General features: G+C 42.3%; 1 protein-coding gene across 9 annotated transcripts in view; it reads left to right on the top strand.

Annotated features, from left to right (window-relative positions):
- Positions 1-457: 457 nt before the first annotated feature.
- sorbs3 (sorbin and SH3 domain containing 3) overlaps positions 458-21,302 on the top strand; it is a 30,358-nt gene continuing 9,513 nt past the window's right edge. For 3 of the 9 annotated variants that reach the window (XR_015086837.1, XM_086030999.1, XM_086031001.1), the window contains exons 1-12: positions 458-561; positions 3,930-4,047; positions 4,122-4,212; positions 4,416-4,813; positions 15,868-15,926; positions 16,907-17,080; positions 18,012-18,078; positions 18,201-18,301; positions 18,469-18,532; positions 18,819-18,857; positions 19,033-19,117; positions 20,471-20,573. Coding sequence is in view for 8 of the 9 variants with exons in the window: in XM_086030999.1 (XP_085887125.1) it covers positions 15,915-15,926; positions 16,907-17,080; positions 18,012-18,078; positions 18,201-18,301; positions 18,469-18,532; positions 18,819-18,857; positions 19,033-19,117; positions 20,471-20,573 (645 nt within the window). In the remaining variant the exon portion in view is untranslated. Of the gene's footprint in view, positions 562-3,929; positions 4,048-4,115; positions 4,213-4,415; positions 4,814-7,874; positions 7,965-15,867; positions 15,927-16,876; positions 17,081-18,011; positions 18,079-18,200; positions 18,302-18,468; positions 18,533-18,818; positions 18,858-19,032; positions 19,118-20,470; positions 20,574-21,302 lie in introns of those variants that run through there. The other 6 variants (XM_086030994.1, XM_086031000.1, XM_086030995.1 and 3 more) reach the window with 5 other exon arrangements.

Genomic DNA, 21,302 nt, shown 5'->3' on the forward strand with positions numbered 1-21,302 from the left:
AGTTCTCTAGTCTGGAAAGGCTCCTGGTTTTATGGTGTTTGGCGACATCTGTTGGATTCCAAGTCGTACTGCAGTAATAGAAAAGGAAAACAACTTGACAGGTAGTACGATTGACATTTGGTAACCGTTTCTGATCCTATTGTAAAACTGCTAAATATTTGTCTTGGGTCGCCAAAGGGAAATATGCTGCTGGTGTTAGTGTGGGTGTAGAAGGATATATCACAGAGGAAGAAGAAATGTGAGTTGGAATACAGCTTTTCACAGTTACTTTGCCTTTGGTAACTTTTCTCAGATCAGAATTGAATTTATCAATGTAGAGAGCTGAAATCAGATGTCTAAAAAAAAGAGACCCCTGTACTATATTTTTTAATTTGTTTATTTTCCCTAGTTTAATTTCTATAGTTTCTCACTAATTTATAGGTAGCTATTCCACAGCCATCCACTAGGAGGTGCAGTGGCACTGGTGGCATAGAGTAGCGGTTGAGCACACAGGAAAAGTAAATGTTCCTTCTGAGATGACAACAGCAGCTCAACGTGTGTCTCTCCAATTCTTTGCCACAGGTTAGTCAAATACACTAAAAGTCATAAAAATCAGTCTTCAACGGGGTTAAAACATTAGCACTGAGCCTTTATCGTTCGTACAATTGATGGTAAAGATAGTTTTTAGGCAGAAGTGCGTAAACGTGAGCATAAGTTTGATGCTAATCGCGCTAAAGCTAGCGGCCTCAGCACGTGGAGTAGTGAGAGAGAAATGAAGAAACTACTCAACATTTTCGTGTAGTAATTTTGTACATTGAGCTATGGACGCTTTGTAGAAAGTTGGAGTGGGGGAAAGCGTAAGTTAAGGAGGATTGCACTTGTTATTGTGAGACTGTTGTTGTAGAAAGGCTACGGATAAAGGTATTTCTTTAGTAAATGCAATCATTTTATACTGATGATTAAACAACAGGATGTAAAACATAATCAGTTGTATTAAAAAAATACATTTCCTGTGGGTTTGTAAAGTATTAAAAATGTAATTAATTTGTTGAGTTTTTCAGATGTGAAATAGTAAAAATGTTCGCTTGACGTTATTTCATGTGAAAATAGTTTATGAAGACATTTTACAGAGAGGTCTTGTTTTATTGAATTTAACTTTATTAGACTTAATGTATTTTTAGAACTCAGGTTATGGCTATGCTTTGTAAAACGAGACTGGAATTGAAAATAATTCGATTTTTATTCTGTTGTTGAAACCTGAAATATGCCCTGAAAGAGAAGAATAAATGTTCCTTCTGAGATGACAACAGCAGCTCAACGTGTGCCTCTCCTATTCTTGCCACAGCATTTCACCACATGTTTGAGACATCAAGAAATATCCAGTTGCCCATCTAGCCACCGAGCCAGACCGGGCAACATCAACACTGCTTGTTCAGTTTTCATCATCGTGTCACTTGTGCACATCCCCAAAAAAGTTTGTCATTTCTTTGAACAAGTTGCAAATGTTTTTGGCTCATCCATGCAAATGATTACCTGTATGTACAATTCTCTGCTGTTTCCGCCATTATCAATTACCCAGATAGCAAAATTGGTGTGGCCCAGTGATGGGCCACACAACACACCTGCACTTAGCCCACATTCATTGAGGTACAATGAATGAATGTTGTGTGTGGCCGACTTTGTGCAAACCAGATGTGGACCACGAAAGACCGTAATTTACTGAGGTATGTGGGCCAATTGCAGGTGGGTTTTGCTATTTATTTTGCTATCTGGGCTTCATCTGCGGACGTCAGTCGACCTTTAACGTAACCAATGTTGCACATCGTAATGGTGTGTGTGCGCGCGTGTGTGTGTAAGAAGATGTAATACAATTCGTACGTCTGTTGTATAAAATACTGTGTGTAGAAAAAAAATTAAGTCAAGAACCCTACCCAAAGGAAGTAGGAAAATCCTACAGTGTTGCACGGACAATTTCTCCCTAAGGAGATTGTCGCATTTTCACATTTCAACTGTTTAGGGATTTTTTTTTTTCTTTTCCTTCCTGTATAACAATCAGATGAATTTTCAACAAATGACAGTGCAAACAGTAAAAGTGAAAGGTGATTCTTGCCCAGTCTCTTGCACTCATTCTTCCACACACACTGATGTGTAACTTACAAAATCAAAATTTCGCAGTTGAAATCAGAACATCCCTTCAGAGTGCACTGCTATAGTGACATGACGAAAACACGACTAAGCAATTTGACTGTCTCATCCATACACAATGACTGCAAGACTTTTGACATTCTGATGGTGACACAAAGATTTACTTTTGAGATTTGAGCAAAGGATTTTGAGAAAGAAAATGTCTTTTAGGGCAACCCTGATGTTTGCTATTGGAGAAATGCACTTGCAAATGGCTTGGGCAAATGTCAATTCCGGATGCGAGAAATGTACCAAAGTGACCGAAATAAACTCCAATGAAAGGGAACTTTACACAGGAGCTTTGTGTAGTTGCAGAAATACAGATGATCTGCTTTGATAACGCCGCAAGGGGCGAGCAAAAGAAAGCTGCAGCGCCTCCACGCTTGGCTTTACTGCAAAGGCAATCCTGGAACACCACATGGAAACACTGACACCTCCCTGAGGCCCCATCGCGCTTGTGTGCGTGTGCTTTAACATGTGCATGCATGTGTTGTTTGCAGTGAGCTAGGAGTTCATCATGATAAGCCTTGCTTCAAAACACACGCACACACAAATGCCGAAACATTGCCGACGGGAACGCTGTGACGTGCTTAAATTTGCCACCCGGTTGCCTTAGTAAGAGTTAGGGCCGGGTATCGATTCACATTTCCCAATCGATTCGGTTCATTAGGGCCCGGTTTGATGAAAGGTACAATTCACGATTACACGGATACAATTAACGATTTCTCACATTACCAATTTGGGAAGATATTCTTAGAAGAAGCAATGCTGCAAATAGTAGACCAACGCGCACCTATGCATTTACACAGACTGGCGGACTCGTGGGTATGGGGGCAGGGTGAGCGCCGCTTTCAAATATTAGTGAGAGGTGGAGCAAGAGTCTGGTAAGAGGGTTGAGTATTCCTTTCATTAGATTTTTCAGATATCCGTCCTTTATTTTCAAGACAACTTTTTGGCCCTGCATTTGAAAACATCGGTACTTTCTACTCCTTTTGTCACGACTACTTTGTAATCTCGGCGGATGAGATCAAAAAGACCCAAATGGAGATATTCAATTGTGACCGGTTGGGGGGTGCTAGGCCACACACACATCAATTGGATACAGAGGATCAGCAATCTGCTTCTTTTATTTATTTTAGCCCAATGTGAAAATGTTTAGTAAAACCAGTCTTTTAGAAAGAGGGCACTGTTGGGCGCCATGGGAGTCCCTTGCCCGGCCGGGCTTCTTCAATGCCACCTTCGCACACTCAATGGGTGCTGCTTTCCTTTAGGGCCCGATCAGTCCGGCGGCCAACCATGCCCATTGCGTTTGTGGAATAAGTGTTAATCCACTTGTTTTTAGCCATCTCCGTGGGGCGGCCATTTTGTCTTGTGTCGACTGAAAATGACATCCCAACTGCTCACAACCACCAATCATGGCTCAGATTCAGAAAAGAGGTCAGCTGTGATTGGTTGTCGTGAGCAGTTGTGATGTCATGTTTCAGAAGACAAAATGGCCGCCCCCCTAAAAAGGAGTGCATTTTGCTGCTTAATTTATATTCCGCAAACGCAAAAATGAATCAGAATGCCCCGTCTCAACTAGTGGGCCTGCTGGGAACATATTCTTGGAAAAAAAGATCTTTGGGTTGACCTCCGCTTTAACTACAGGAATACTACTACTTTTACCTTGGGTCTTTTTTTTTACACCAACATCTGTACTTCTATCCTGAAATACTGAGACTGAGTACTTTTGTCCCCTTTCCTTTCGTCTTTCTTCAACCATATAGAGAGCATTTTGACGTCCTGCGTCACAGTGTGCTTCTCCCGCTTCACTGAGGCAGAACGGAAGAGAGTGGTCAATGTCCTTAACGCCCCGCCGCCTCTGAAGAGCTGTTTCAATCGCAGGTGACAACGCCCACTGCGCCCACGCACCACCGCTTCGACCTACTGCCCCCCCCCCCCCCCCCCCCCCCCGGCAGGTGCTACCGGTCCATCAGGACCGAAACAAACAGACTCCGAGATTGTTTTTCCTGCAACCCACCAATGCAGTGAACTCGCAATAACACCAACGTGAGTCCATATTGCTGCAATATAGAATGTGTGCCTTACTGGCATCTACACTGCATTAAGTCTTATTATTCTGCAAACAAACTTGGGAGTTGCGCCATACAATGACAGTAAAGACGTTCTATTCTATTCCCTTCTGTGCCTTGCACAAATGTGACACATGACATATAAGACGGTGCAATTACATGACATGTCCCTCATTTCAGAGAAAGTCACCTCATCGTGTCTCGCTTGAAAGGCCGTACCGCAGAGCCTGACTGGCCTGAATGGGAAGCTCTATTACTTCCAGCTGTGGATGGAAACTATTAGTGAGCGCCATCTCCCTGATGAGCTCCGAAGCGTGCGCTCACACTCATACATACAAACATAAGCCATATACACACACACACACACACACAAACTCACACAAACGCCCTCGCCTACTTTCAGAGCCACGCTGGAGGGTTCAACATAAGATAAAGACGCGCCGCTTGCTGGTTGGAGACAGAGGACAAGAGAAAGAGAGAAAAGCAGCAGAGCTTCCCTCCCTCTTCTTGCTCCGGCCACTTCCTTACTCCGCTCGTCTGCGTTGAGGAGAGTCAGCCCGGCGAGCCTGCATTCGTCCGTAAGTACTGCACACGTCTTGACCGCGACCAGGCAGCGGTAGCGGGTCATCGGAGATCAAAACATATGATGACATTCTCGGGCTTTACGTGGTTGCTTCTGACTGGGGATTAAGCAGCGATGTTGAAGGGATTCAAGTTAAAGGGATGAGCCCCCATTAGAAGTGTGTCTCCGTGTATTAGGACAGCTTGATTTGATTGCTTTTGCCCGAAACAAACTCGACAATAAGCGTAGCCCATTTATGGGGAAATGACTCATGTCGGACGTTTCACAACACTTGATGAGAAAATGTGACCGTCGTGATGTTTATCAGCGGTGCCGTGTGCGAGGGCCACAGAAAGCAGTTGTTCATTCATCCTGCGTGCGTTTGACAAAAAATGTATTTATTTACCACGCTAAAGGTCCCCCGAGGCTTCATAAGGATCGTTGTGGGACATGTATGGAGAAGCCAAATGTGATTTACTGCTAAAACAAATGCACCCAAGTGCTTCCATGTTGGTTCTCACGCTTACATTCCTTCAGTGCTATCTCAGAGAACAAGATGTGACGCAAAGAAGGTAACTGCGGCCATTTGTAACCAGTGCTACCTGTTCGTGTGACAGTTTTTGTACCTGTGGACTCTCGCAAATGACATCACAACTTTGGTCAAAAGTTCATCAGGTGTTTTTTATGGACATGTTGTGGTGCTGCGAGGGTGATTACATAACCTTTTTTTTTTTTTCTCAAGGTGTATTCACCTGCGCCTGTAAAAGTCGCTACTATGGCTTACTGTTGATTGACAGCCAATGAGAACCAGTTGCCAAGTGTTCACACAAACGCGGTGGACTAAGCACATTGTTTGGATGGCAATGCCAAATTGTGTCTTTACAACAATAAACTCTTCCTCTAGCTATAATGTTGTTCAACTACCATCTCGCCATAACTGATATATATATATATATATATATATATGTATATATATATATATGTATATATATATATATATATATATATGTGTATATATATATATATATATATATATATATATATATATATATATATATATATATATATATATATATATATATATATATATATATATATATATATATATATATGTATATATATATATATATATATATATATATATGTGTGTGCAGGTCATCCTAACATGATTTTGGTGAACTTGATTGGAGCACAGGCAGTGATACTGAGCTCTGCGGCCATGTGTGGCGGATGTCAACGTATTTCATTCATAAATATGACAGCAGCATGCATCAAACCCTCTGAATCATTGAAGAAATCAATTCATTAACTACATTACTATTATTTTCATTTTTATTGTAAAATCACTTTCCTGCAGAACATGGGAGGGGGTCACACACACCGAGTGAATGAGTGAACGATCTAGGTGGAAGGCGGTCTCCAAGTGCACACTTTGCAGCGCAGATCTGCGAGTGCCCTGGCCAAGTTTACGTCATCCGCAAGTTGAGATCCGCTTACATTTCCTTATGAATTTACTTTGCATCATTTGAGCTCCCGCATGGACTCTAGCAAATCACTTTCTTCTTCCGCCACGTCAAGGACTGTGCCTCTCATGTGCCCATTTTAAATAGAATGAGAGAAACTCCTTTGATCGGCGGGGAATCAAGTCAGCTGTTTTCACGCCCACAACAGCGCAAAATGCCTGCTTTTTAATGCGCCAAGCCGCTTTCTCCGCCAAAATACCGAAACCTAGTCTAGCCTGCCTCTGTGCAAATTCAGACCACGTTTTGCGCTGGACTTGCACTGGACAAAAAAAACCCCCAAAACAATAGAGCCCATAGTGTTTAACTACCTGACACATTTTGAAATAAAGTACAGTTTTTAACACGAGTCGTGGGTGTCCGGATGTCACCTTTGAAAGCCCCAGTGGAAGACACGTTTGCTTACATTGTTCAGGAAAAAAACACAGAAAAGGTACGTCATGAACTAGGAAGTGTTATGATGCTCGGGGGGTCAAAGTGTCAATCACCTCTGGCATGATTTGCCACGTAGTGACAGGGCGATAGATGTGCTCACAGCGGGAACAAAGTCCGTTCGTGGCGGGATATATGTTATTGCCCCGATGCACACATTTGAGAGGCGATGCCGCGCATGCTTGTCCCTCAGGTTCACAGGCTCAACTATTTGGTAAAAACAAACAAGAGGGCTGGCCCAGTAAATGGATATGTGCCTCGGAAAGCACCGCCAAAGCCAGACCACTGAATTATTAAAATAGCGGAGTCGTTCACTTTCTGCCCGGAACCAAACATAATACACAGAGAACGTTACAACAAACACAACTCTCCTTTGCGTGCCTTTCGTTTATTACTCCAGAGATGAAAGTGCACCTGAGAAAGACAAACAATCAGATTGCGACATGCAACCGGATCACTTGGCTGCGACACCAACGTCGAACCTGTCAGCATGCTCATTTTCTAGGTTTTGTAGACGTGTGGGGTGAACTCGAAAGCCAAGTTTTAATTGGGCAAGCATTGTGCGCAAGGGCAATGGCATCCTACCAGGCGCAATCGAATCAGGAATTTGGAGTGCGCAAATGTACAACTTGCCACCCGAAGGACAAACTGTCACCCAGTCTTTGTTTGTCGCGCACGTGTTTGTGTGAGCTCATGGGACACTCTACTTTATCGAGAGCGGATGACGTGGTGTTAAGTAATGAGCCAGTCGAAGAGAAAGAACTCCCATTCCCCTCTGGCGCTTTTGGCCTTTACTCAGAGTTACGAGACGGATAAAGATACTAAGTGGCGCTGTCACAGAGTCACTGGGCAGTGTCCGGGAGGTGGAGGTGATCAACTATTTTCATTCCCCTTTGGTTAACCCCGGGCCGTAAAATAGCACCTTATCACAACAAAAGGCCTTCTTCACGGGGTCAGGTGGGCCGAACTGACAAGCCAAGAGCACGGTGCTTTTTCGGCAGGGCCGAAGGGGTTGCTATGGTGATGCTTGTCATCTGGGAAGTCGTCTGCGGAGGCATGCGGGGCGAGATCTTGGGAGGGAGGGAGCGGCGGAGAGAGAATGGGGTGGGGGCGGGAAGAGAGAAATACAGAGAGAGAGAGAGAGAGAGACAGAAGAGAGAGAGAGCTCTTGTATTCTGACGAGAGCAGGGAAGTTTTGCAGAGTCCACTTGGGAGGTAAGTACACTCCTTGTCCTAAAGATCAATCCGTACAAACACATTGCGTGTCGTTAGAGACTGTCTTTTTTTTTTTTTTTTCTTTTTTTAAATGTTGAGAAACCTGTCTGCCTGCTCCGAGCTTGCAGCATTAGAGCAGCCTACTCAGGAAACAATGGGATGCGGTCACAGTGCACTTTCAAACAAGTCTCATCACTCCTTGCATCTGCTCTTGACTGGCCGGTAGACATTGAAAGGGCAACTCCAAAAGAAGGATATTTTCCCAGGTTCCCCAGGGGCTTAAAGCATCACTCCCAAGGCTCCCCTAACTGTCAGATCCATTTCCACTGCCGCTTCTGATTCCCTTTGTAGTATTACCGAGGGTCCCCTTGTCAGCCCACATGAGGGCAATTCGCCATCGGCTTTAGATATGCGCAATGACAGCCGAGAGGATTTGTGACATTCTCCTCAAGGTGTTGAGGATGCGGGCCTTCCTCAAAATGTTCCGGGAAAGTTGGAAGCAGCAGATTACAGCGATTAGTTGCTTTTGGATGTTTGCCCCCAATGCGCTCCTCTATTTAGGAGAGGACAATATCGATGGATGGAATGATCACGTCTAATGGGAAATAACAGGGGGAATAAATCTAGCGCATGGTGGAGCATTTGGTGAGTGCGTTTGCCTCATAATTGAGCCGTTGCGGGCTTGTGGCTTCCTCCCACATTCCAAAAACAATGACGACTAAATGGCAGAAAATGGTTGTTTATTTTGCTCTGTGATGGACTGTTGTCCAATCCAGCTGGGGTAGGATCCAGCTCCGCCTTGGACGCGAGAAGTAGTCGAAAATGACCCATTGAATAAATCTGCAGTTTTTGTCGTTTTATCCGCGCTCACTTTTTCACTCGTTTTGAAGGCTTTTCAGGTTTCGTCTCAGGCGGGCGCGTTTTTCTGATTTAGTGCCTCACAGCTCCTTTGCGTTGACAAGAAAAACACTCCAGTCGCGCTGCCGCTCACACTGGAGAAGCACCATACAAGGAGGCGACTATTCCTCTACTGATAAATGAGCGTGTCCGCCAATAACTACATATCATAAACATGCGCTGCAGATCCTTGTATGGGCTCCGTCGCGGTGGGTTGGTGCAGCACAGTTTGTGATCAATCCTGCAGGCCCTCGAATACCTCTCACATAATTGCAGGCTGACTCACCTAACATTTGGAAGTAAGCTGCGGTCACCAAATGGGCTCATTATCATCTCATCAGTTTCAAAATGCGGGCTTTCTTCAGTCTTACGGCTATGTTAGGTCAGCCGCATCAGCAAGATTACAGCGCCCCGATTCGCTTTAAATGAAAGATATTCAAATATTTAAACTCCCCGACAGCCTTTTATATTAATGGCCTGCATTTGTTTTGGTCTCATTTGTACAAGCTTATACAATGTCACAATGTACAGAATATTTATTTTTGGCCGAGATGTTTCACTCCAAAAACATTTGGTTTAAAAATAACACAATTTGGGGTCAAAAAAGGACCGATCAACTACTTGGGTCAATTTGACCCAACTTTCTGGGTTGTTTTTGCAGAAGACAACTGCCAAAGAAAATGGGTAGTTTTGTACAAAACAACACAAGGTGGGTCATAATGACCCAATTTGTGGATTGGTCCATTTTTGACCCAAAATGGTGTTATTTTCAACCCAACTGTTTGTTTTTAGAGTGTACATTGACATTGGGGTCTTCTTCACCACAGGCCCAAAAATAAACCGTAATGGCTGCAACACTCTATTCCGTTATCTTCTTTTGTTCCCCATCAGCCTTTCCTAATCTACGTTGAAACCCAAATGAGGTCTCGTGACATTTTCTATTGGGTTGCCAATTGTAGTAAATTAAGACTAGGGGGAGGTTCACTTTCTCCAGCTGTTTCGCTGCATCTGTGCATGGTACAATACAATCCCAAGACCATCAAAGTATTCTGGAGTGAAGCATGCCGCCCAGTGTTGGAAAGATTGCTCTCAGCTGCAGGTCATGAGTCCTCCAACTGGATAATGGCCCAAAACATGCCCCTAAAAAAAAACCCCAATAATGGCTTCAAAGAAAATACTGGATTACATTGCTGTGTTCTGAAAAGCCCTGATCTCACTTCTATTATATGAAAAGAGCTGAAACATGCAATCTGGAGAATACATAGTTAAACATTGAAATCATTCTTTTGGACCACATACATAAAGACAGATTTTTAATAGTTTAACTTTCATTCCATTTTTATTTATGGTGACTTTTTTTTTTTCAGTTTTAAGTTACTTCGGTGAACATTGTGGATTTTGCTTTCTGTGACAGGAGAGTGCCAACAATTTCAATCGTGTGTATTTTCCTCTTGTGCATGTGACAGCGCTCTGACTTTCACTATTAATCATTATCAGTGAATCATAAGCTTGAATTCTTTCCTACTCCTTTCGGACTAGCAGTGCATGTATTTTTTGGGGTAGGAATATTTATATTGTGGATTTTTGTTTTCGTTTTTGTTTTTGAATGGACTGCATGTCCAAAACAAATTCAAATCAAAATACAATTTGATAAACATATCCATGTGAATTTTGTGTTTAGTAAAGTGGTGTGTTTATTCATAATATTGCCACCTTACGAAAAGTACTGTTTGTTTTGGGAAGTATCCTTTTTCTGGATCAAGATTTCCACTCACCAGATTGTGTGCAGTCAGTCCACCCGACGGAGTCAATGATTAACTTTGTGCAGGTCCAAGGCTTAGGTTGTGCATGGGTGATCAAGTATCAGTTTAATTTGTCCCCTTAAACACCTTAGATCATTGTCTCGGCTCACAACATCACTTGACTGTGTGGATGATTTATGAATGACAGGATCCTCCCTCTGACCACAAATCATTCGCGTCACCCTCACGTTGGAGAAATTCCGGGGTCACCGCCGCGCATGCCATTCATTGGGCTTTGTGCGGTCACCTTTGCAAGTTAGTGCAATTTAGTGACTTGTGTGCTGACGTGATTGCATCCTTTTCCAGGAGCAAGTGATTTTAGGAACAGAGGCGCGTTGTGTTTAATTTGCTGTGAAATTCAATACAAACTCTAAATTCAAGCATATGGCACTTGTGTCTTCAATAAGGCAAGGCAACTTTATTTATTTAGCCCATTTCATTCACAGGGTAACTCATTGTGCTTCTCATAACTAGAAATACAACATTTAAGAGCATTTACAAACAAAAGAGTTAAAAACATTGAAAAGCAAAGTAAAGAAATAAAAAGTGCTTTATTTTGTAATTTGGTAGTTACTAATTACATTGGTCAGCAAATGTTTACTAAATTCTCTAATCAAGAGATGCAAGTACATTTTTCCAGATGATTTTTTTTACTCTGATTCCAAGTCTGCCCTCATTTCTTTTGTAGCACATCAGGTTTTCAAAATAATAATAATAATGTAATATAGTCATAAATTAAGTAACATTTCAGAATTAAAGGGAAGTCAACCCAAACATTAATGACTTGACATCTACTTTAAGGGTTATGTTCAGCAACAGGGGGATTTTTTTTTCATAAACGTTATTGCTATAAAGTAGGACACATGGTAAAATCTGTACTGCACAAGCTTTTATAGGTTAATTTTCAAAACAAAAAATGGAAACATCTCAAAAACTTAACGTGCTACAAAAAAGAAGTAAAGACATTTTTTAAAATCATCGCCAAAAAATACATTTAGGGACACATCTCTGTTTAAAATTTGCTGCTGTTGACGAGTGTTATTAATTAATAATTTTGAGCATTACATCGTTAATGTGCTGTGATGTGATAACAGATCCAGAATCCCATGGGTGTGGCCAAGTCGACTGACCTGCTGAAGTCAGCAAATTCTAATAATAGTCTGGTTCCTTTTCAAGTTCTGGTTCAAGACGTTTTCACAGTTAGCCTGTGAGTCGTAATGCAGATGTGTGATAAATGGTTCTGCCTACTTGAACGGAACACTGCGGATTCATACTTAGGCTCCCTTTGTAGTCTCTCCGAACATCTGGCCCATTGCTCGCAGTAACAGAATGAGTTTCCTGCAGACAGAATCACATTACCATACTCCCAAGTTTCTCATCTTGCATGTCCTATGTGTTAACGCCAAGAAAAACCACGAGTGCTCTTTGACTGAGCTGCAGATAGCAGGAAGTCTGCTTTGCAAGGACTATCTCAAGCGGTTTATTCTATCTTCATCTGAGGTGCACCTGGACCTTTTATGGCGCTTTCCTTTTCCATCCTAAAAACGGATCCAGGGGTGATAACGGACATTTCGCATAGTGGGGGATTAACGTGCTACAGCTCTGCATCTGCTCTTGATACTCAGTCGTTATGTAAGAATTCACCGCACATTCAAAGGCAAAACCAGACACTTGGCTGTTTTGTTAAGATATCAACTGAGTTTTTTTCCTTATTAGGAAGCATCGATTCCTACTCGAGAGGCAAACTCATGCTGTGCTGGATGCTGGCCCCGGGGGAAATGAGAGGCAAATATTACCACATGAGCTTACTTGGACTTTCACCAGTGGAGCCCAATTGGCCTGCATGAAAAAATGTGCAAAACAATAATACGGAATACGATTAGATTACCATGCCAACTTCAAAATTTGTTTGATGGCCTTCATTCAAATAAACACCTTTTCCGTTGTCCTAGCAATACAAATATCGTACTGTATACTGTCTCTCATTGTCCTTAAACCGGATACAGTATATTATGGGGAACTTTTTTACTTTTTAGTGTTTGTATTTACCATAGTGTCATCTTAAAGCGGGAGTCAACCCAAACACATTTTTTTCAAGTATATGTTCCCACTAGTTGAAATATGGCATTCTGATTAATATTGCGTTTGTGGAATATGAGTTAAGCGGCAAAATGCACTGGTTTTTAGCCATCTTTGGGGGCGGCCATTTTGTCTTCTGTCGACTGAAAATGACATCACGACTGCTCACAACGACCAATCACGGCTGACCTGTTTTCTGAATCTGAGCCGTGATTGGTCGTTGTGAGCAGTCGTGATGTCATTTTCAGTCGACAGGAGACAAAATGGCCCCCCCCTAGAGAGACAATACATTACAGTACAATACAATTTTATTTATATCGCGCATTTCATAACAGCTAGAACTGTGACAAAGCACTTTACAAACAATGCAATCACTAAAAAAAACAATAAAAGGCTGTGATAGGCTGAGAACGAGTGCATTTTATTGCTTAACTTATATTCCACAAACGCAAAATTAATCAGAATGCCGCGTTCCAACTAGTAAGCCTGCTGGGAACATCCATCCATCCATCCATTATCTGTACCGCTTCTCCTCACAAGGGTCGCGGGGCGTGCTGGAGCCTATCCCAGCTGTCTTTGGGCAGTAGGCGGGGGACACCCTGAACTGGTTGCCAGCCAATCGCAGGGCACACAGAGACAAACATCCGCACTCTGCTGGGAACATATTGAAAAAAATATGTTTGGGTTGACTTCCGCTTTAAGGCAGAGTAGTGGTTGCTATGGTATGTCTGCCTCACAGTTTTAAGGTCAGGGGTTCAAATCTCAGCTCTGGCCGTCCTATGTGGAGTTGGAATATTTTCTCTTTGCGTGGGTTTTCTCAGAGTACTCTGGCTTCTTCCCACATTCCCAAAACATGTTAGGTTTGTTAGATTGTATGTGAGTGAATGGTTGTTGTCAATATTTGTCCAGCAAATGGCTCGCGACCAGACCGCCTCTCATCTAAAGTCACCTGGCATAATATCTAATGAGGATAAGCGCGATAGAAAATGGATGGATGGCGCTACAGAGGAAATAAGTTACTTCGTAATCATAGGGGGAGCCGTGGAGCAATAAACGAAAAGGTATAGTGACATATTTTAGATGGGTTTAAAATGAACGTTACTTTTGCTTTGGTCAAACAAAAGCTATGATGGACTGCGATCTGAGCAAGGCTTGTGCAGACATTATTTTCTGCAAATGGCAGTACATTACTCATGTGGTCATGCGCCTTCAGCTGCAGTTTGCTGAGAGTGACACAGCACTCCACTGTCCAACACATTGTAAATTGATTAAGTGATGTGTTTTGTGTGCATTGTTTTCTGTTGAACAGACAGATAATCAGCTGGCTGTGATCGTTTTTGGCAATGAAATGCCCATCACCGAGCAGAAATGTGATTTGAAAAAGACAAGCAAAACTTTGCTGTTATGTAATCACATTTATTACACTCTACAAACAGTTGGGTTGAAAACAACACACTTTTGGGTCAAAAGTGGACCCATCCACTATTTGGGTCAGTTTGACCCACTTTCTTGCGTTGTTTTGTACAAAACATCCCACATTTAAGGGTTGTTTGGGTCAGTTTGACCCACTTTCTTGCGTTATTTTGTACAAAGCAGCCCATTTTCTGGGGTTGTTTTGTACAAAGCAAATTGACGCAAGTAGTGGATCGGTCCACTTTTGAGCCCAAATTGTGTTATCTTTAACCCAACTGTTTTTAGAGTGTATAAGACATGATGAGCCTGAGTGGCATTGTTGTCCATACAGAAGAAAACATGGGACTCATGCGTTCCGTGCTCCAGGATTTTTCTCACCTGGTGCCAAAGGGGGGGCTTGACTGATACATAGGAGGGCCGAGAAAATTATTTATAAATATATTTTAGAATATCAAATAAAATGCTGGAGGGGTGTAACTGCGGCTACACAGATTTTCTGACGGGGCTGTAGCTCCGCCATCCCCACAGCTGCAAAAGCTGCTAATTCCATACGGAAAACTCATCAGTGTAAACTTTGTCGGACAGACCCCAGCCTGTTGTGTTTCCACCCACATACATGGACTTTCTTTCTCTGCATAGTTACACGATAACAGTCAAATTGTCAATTGTCCGTATTACTCCAAATATCACTCCTGATCTTGCTTACACAGGGTCCCCCTGTGTGCCGCGCTGTGTTGACATCAGTTCCGGAGTAGTCTGAAAATGAATGTTGTCATCATTTGACAGGAATGTTGCCATGCAGGGGTCACATGGGCTATTGTGGATGATTGAGCATCTGCTTCATTTCCACAGCGTATGATAATGCGACGAAATATGACATTGAAGAGGATCGGTTGATAAGAAGCTATTGAATGTTTTCAGTAGCTGACCTGCTTCATCAGTGCGGCTTTTTCTGCCACCGTATGACTGGGAACAGATGTGAGTCGCGCTTGGCTGTTTTGGGTGGATTTTTCCCTAGCAACAAGAAAAGTGGCTGATGCTGACTTTCCGTGGGAATACTGGGGGGGCTAGATAATGGGACACTGTCAACTCTGACTGGATGCACAAGTTGATTTATAATGACCCCACATTCAAAAGGTTAAAGGGTTCAAAAGGCCTGATTCTACTGTCAAAAAATCAGTACACAAAATCGAATGTACAGTGTTCCTGTGTGAATCACTTGAACAGACGTCTCCTGCACAAGTGACAAATCCGAAGGAAGTAACAACTCAACGACATTTCACTATCCGCGAGGGAGCAATAACAATGAAGAAAATGTTAAAACTATTTCTGTTCATTACTTTGAGGCGATTGAAGCCCTGTGATGATGTCACACGTTATCAGAGCTGGGCATTTTACTAATAATTCAAAGTCCGTTTATTAGCTTCCGCCTATAGCCGGGGTACCCTTTCGCCGTCCGTTCATCTGCCATTTTGTCAGCGCCGGACCAAATAGTAATCGCCTGTTGGCCGGCGGTCCATCTATCATTTTAAACTATCATTTGCCCCGAGGACCTCAAAGGTCCATAACAGTCCAAAAAGGTCCTAAAAGGACTGCGGCCAACAGGAAAACTCAAATAAAAGACTCGCCCGATGATAGCATCTCTTTTTAGTTCGGGAGTGTATGCTTTCCCATGTATATTGACATTTGTTTTAAATTGTGTTTGTCTGCAGCTACTTTTTGGAGAGACTCTGCCATACAAGAACGGACAAGTGAGCACATGCAGTCGCAGGTAAAATGTTTCTTACTTGTTGTTACAGTTCTTGAAGTATAGACATTGATTAAGTGCTCAAACCTGTGAATGGAACTGTATGTTTTGAAAAAAGAAAAAAAAAAAAAACTCAAGCAAGCTCTTTGACAACTCCTCAAGAACACGAGAATACAAAAAAAAAAAAAACCACCCTAAAAATTCTCAAATGAATACCAAATTCTCAAATGAATACCTCTTTGAATGTGTCAATCAGAAGTGAACGCCATAACCTAAGGCACATTTTTGTTAGCGTTCTTGAATTGGAGCTCATTGCATTGTGCCTAATGCTATAGCCAGTGAGTTATGGCGCTACGATGAAGCAGTGCAGCTTTCCCATGACCCTCAGCTACCACACACAGAGAGCAAACCACCTGATTCCAAAGTTCCAATCGTAGAGTCGGACTGACCATCGTTAGGCGGCGGTAAAAAGATCGCCATGGCGACCGTAAGACGACAGCTAGCTTGTTGGACCGAGGTTGACATCGATGACCCCTTCTCAACCCCTCTTGCCGAGCTCCACCCCTTGGCTGCAGGATGAGGGGCGGCCTGGTGAATGGGGAGTTAATGGGCTCATAATGGTCCTCTCCTGTTTCTGTGCCCCCGCTCTGCACCTTCAATGAGTTCTTTCTGCACTTGTGGCAGAATGAGATGATGAAGTGGGTGGAACTCCACTGCCCACTAGTCCCGCTTTAAATAAATCAGGGGCCTTTTCACCCAATGTAGTTCTTCCATTATTGTTGAGGGAACAGTTCCGCTCCAAACATGTCCATATGACTTCCCATGGAATTTATTCATTTATTTATTTATTTATTTTTTAATTTTTTAAATGTTTATTTTTTTTACCCACAGCCAGCGCTAACAGGAGCAAATTTTCTCTCATTCTTCTTCTTCATGCATGCCATCTCATTTCCCTTTAAATGTTTTTTTTTTCAATCTTATAAATATGAATGTTATTATTGCAGCTTGTTGAAGAGGCTGGCTGTCCAAATGGCTTCTCCAGGGAGCCTGGGGGTCCTTCTGGTCAGCACATCATAACATCTCCAGATCTGACTAAAGAGGTGGTCATCTCCCCTGGACTGCCGACTCCTCCACTCAGTCCCCTCCGTTCAGCGAGGTTTCCATCTGGAGAGTTCAAGGTACAGTATGTCCTGAAATGGCAAGAAAGCTATCTTCTCTCAGGAGAAGTGCCCCTCCATGTGGACGAATGTAGCATTACAGTTTTTATCAATAGCTATAGCTCTCAATACCAGCACTATCATCTCACAACTAAAACCATCAATCTTATACAAAACTGTAATATAACACCACAGAGCTGTGCCATGTACATCATCTGGATCACTTCATAATCAACATTTACTGTATCTAATAACATGACAAAAATGTAACTGAAATGCATCCCACTCACCACAGATGTTGATTAAGTGTGCAGATCGCTACAGACATGTTGCGCAAGTCAAACTTGGCTGCAACGGGTTTTGTTCCTAGCAACCAATCATGGGATGGAAACATTATGACACAATTGGACCTGTGACGAAAAAATGTAAATGTGCTTGTTAAAAGTAATAGCTATAAAAGTGTGTGTAATAAAAGTGATAATAAATGAGTAGCGGTTACACCGGCCACCGCTATTGATTCTGAAGGGCCTGCGCCTATTAGATCAATATGACAGCAAAGAAGGGCCGAAATCTGACATCTGATTAGAAATGCGCCGCAAAAACAACAGAATATACTGTTGGTAAATGGGAATCAATTATGACTATTTGATGTAGCAGGTAATAGAATTTGGGCTGTGAATGTAGCTCAGTGTTTAGGCTAGCAGAGAGGGTCTTGCTGGCCTTTCTATTCAATTCTATTCTATTCTCAACACCACTGCATTCTACTGAACACCTACAATGATTATTCAACTGACAGAAGTCAAGTCAAGTTTATTTATATAGCCCTTAATCACAAAAGCATCTTCAAGGGCACAAGCCCATAGTTTATATGTTTATATTTATATATAATGTGTGTGTGTTATGGAATGACACAAACCCTTATTCACACTGACGAATCTCTATCTGTCTCAAGGCATCTGATGTCAATGGAAGTGGCCCAACTACTCCCAGTTTTGGATCATATTATGGCCCCTCACATGGTAAATTTGAACTTCATTTTTTGAGCATTCGTATCAAAATTCTATATTTTCAACAAAACAAGAAGAAATTATAGTATGGGTGAAAGTTTTAATACAGTACTAACGTGGTAATTGTCACCCAGGGGGGCTAACCAATGGTTCTCCCACAAGGGAGGAAAGATTCATCAAATTCTCAGGAATCGGCCCAGTGGATGAAACGGGGATGCCTATTGCCTCCAGATCTGTAAGACTAAAGAAACGTGCTAAAATACACGTCTTTTTATTTTGCTATACTTTTGCTTATTATGTCATTTCATTCTGATATGAACCTTTTAAACACTAGCTGCTCTTACTGAAGCTCAAATATCTGTTTACCCTCCATACCTCTTTTTTTTTTTTTTCTTCCACTAGAGTGTAAACAAGCCCAGAGACTGGTACAAGAGCATGTTCAAACAAATCCATAAGAAGCCAGAGGGTATGATTGCTCCTCCTCCTTTCACACACTTGCCCTTGACAGTGCCACAGAGACACACAGTACATCTGATATGATGACATATTTTATTATTATTGTTATTATTATTATTATTATTATTATTATTATTGCCTTCTGCAATTCTGGCAAGTATACGCTCCATTAATAAATAAAAAAAAGATGAAGCACAAGTTCTGCTCATGTATCACACGGCACAAAATTGAAGTCTTTGAAATGATTTTAGATGGGAACTAATGATGTATTGTTTTTCCCCCCTTTTTTTGAGCAGAGTGTGAGCAGGACGAAGCCGACAGCTGGTCGGCTGCACGTAAGTCTTTCTAGGGATGGGCTTTTGACCAGATTTTCATCAACCGCATTGGGGACAATTCTACATTATTTAATCAATTCATTGTAACTTCTCAAAATATTTACACATATTATATTTATAAATATTTATATATATATATGTTTGTTTTTTTTCTCACAATTAAATGGACCCACAGGCCTACACGCCACTGCGAGCACAGAGGCAGAAGAAGGTGATAAATATCTCTTCAGGCTAACACCACATGGAGCCTTGCCTGACTGGTGAGCTGATTCCCAATAACGCTCACACACAGCCGAACATATCCTCGTATGCACTGGCGAGCATCTGGTGCTCGCTGGCAATTCTTACAAAACCCATCTACATAATGTCGCAGCGTGACAGGCAAACTGAATCCACGAGCCCTACACTGGGGGACCTCTTTGAAGCAGGCCAATTCTTAGCCTGCTTTAAAGTGGAAGTCAACGCAAACATTTGTTTTTCAAGAATATGTTCTATGAAAGCCCACTAGTTGAAACAGGGCATTCTGATAAATATTGCCTTTGTGGAATAAGTGTTAATCCACTTGTTTTTAGCCATCTCTGGGGGCGGCCATTTTGTCTTCTGTCGACTGAAAATGACATCACAACCGCTCACGACGACCAATCACGGCTCAGATTCAGAAAACAGGTCAGCCGTGATTGGTTGTTACCCGAGCGGTTGTGATGTCATTTTCAGTCGACAGAAGACAAAATGGCCGCCCCCAGCGGTGGCAAAAAACTTTACTGAGCCAAGGTAGATATTTTATATGGGGGAAAAAAATCATACCAAACAAACAAAGATGTCACAAAAAGTAAATAGAGTAACTCTCGTCTCAATTTGCACACAAATTAAATGATGTACCCTCAGCCATCGAGTGGAAGAGCAATTACTTGTTCTGCCTGTCACTATACCTCAACTGTGATAAATAGATGAACAAAGTCCATTTTCAGACCAATTATAATAATAATAATTTACTTGTACATTTCCGTGGGACACCTTATTGTTGCTGTTATTGTAATGTTACTTCTTCTGGGACTGCAGATGGAAAGTAGCCGTTGTCTTATTTTGGAATATTTACATGTAAATGTTCATGAATGCACACTGTCCCTTTGAAATAACAAAATGACAAATGACCTGAGGATTCCTCACGAGTCATGTTGCATTCAAGTGCCATGATGTTGACCGCCTGAATAATTTTCCTCTTCTTCTCGCTAATGCTGCTTCTACATGTCTTTTTTTTTTGTCCTGCGCATCAGCAGTACCTTACGACTCTGAACAGATTTGAACTCGGTGAGAGCAAAATATAGCTCGTTGAGTATGACGCCACACCTCTGCTGCTCACAGCATCTTCTATGGCAATTTAGCTCGTGGCTCAGAATTCACAAGCAAGTTTCAGTGGAATTCGAAAGGCGGGCACTCTCTCGGACTTCTCTGTAACACGCCTCGTGTGAAAGAAACATTCGTGTCAGGACTAGGGGGTGGGGTGGGCTGCAAGTTGGGATTTGTTGTTACAGCGCTTACAATAAGGCAATGATTAAATTGCTGCCCATGGTGTGTGTGTGTCTTTACACATCCACTCGGGTGTTATGTTTCAGGAGCCGTGATGTCAGCGAGCTGTCAGATCCAGGGAAGCAGCCACCTAAACCCAAGAGCATATTTGACTTTGAGCCCGCAAAAGAAGTTTCTCCTGTAAGCCAGGTACAATGCGTCACACATGTAGAAATAGCTTCTGTAACCAGCTTACCACTTTAAATGTTTTCTGCCACATTCTTTCGCCTACCACTACTGTCTTTGTGTCACAACAAGCTAATGAGTAACTTTCTGCAGCTCTTATTGAAAAGCTCCAGTAAGCTTTGTTCAATTCACGCGTTCATGATCTTAGCATTTCCACGAAGGTTTATATTCAGCGTTGTGCCAGATAAGACTTTTTTTCTGCAAGGACTGGAGGGAGTTTGCGCTCTTTAGAAAAGACGAATCCTCGAGATTTAGTGCATATAAAGCCCTGCGTATGGAATCATGGGAAAAAGGAATGTTTATCGAACCCCCCAACAGGAGCCGAGGTGTCTTGTGATCTGTATTATGGCGTTAACCTTTTGAGGTGCGGCGTATTTCTCCCCGTTTTCGATTGACAGCCAAGAGTGTCTGAGACAAACCGTGCACAGACCATGTCTGTGAATGGAATGAAGACGATGCCCAGCTGAGAGGAAGGTCTTGGCATACAATGAGGAAGGAAGTTTCTGTTTTTTTGCCAGTAAAGATTTAGAGTCACACATAGACAGGATTGGAAACAGATGGAAATTTGCCTCGTTAAATCCAACTGTTCGCAAGTAAGATTCGGTTATTTTCACTTGTAACGTAAAAATGGTTGCAAGTTTCATTAATCACAACATAAACAACTTTTGAGAGCACCAAATGTGCCGTTATCTG

The sequence above is a fragment of the Filicampus tigris genome, chromosome 5 (genome assembly GCF_054856515.1).
Source record: "Filicampus tigris isolate MCC_2025a chromosome 5, RoL_Ftig_1.0, whole genome shotgun sequence".
NCBI classification, from domain to species: Eukaryota; Metazoa; Chordata; class Actinopteri; order Syngnathiformes; family Syngnathidae; genus Filicampus; species Filicampus tigris.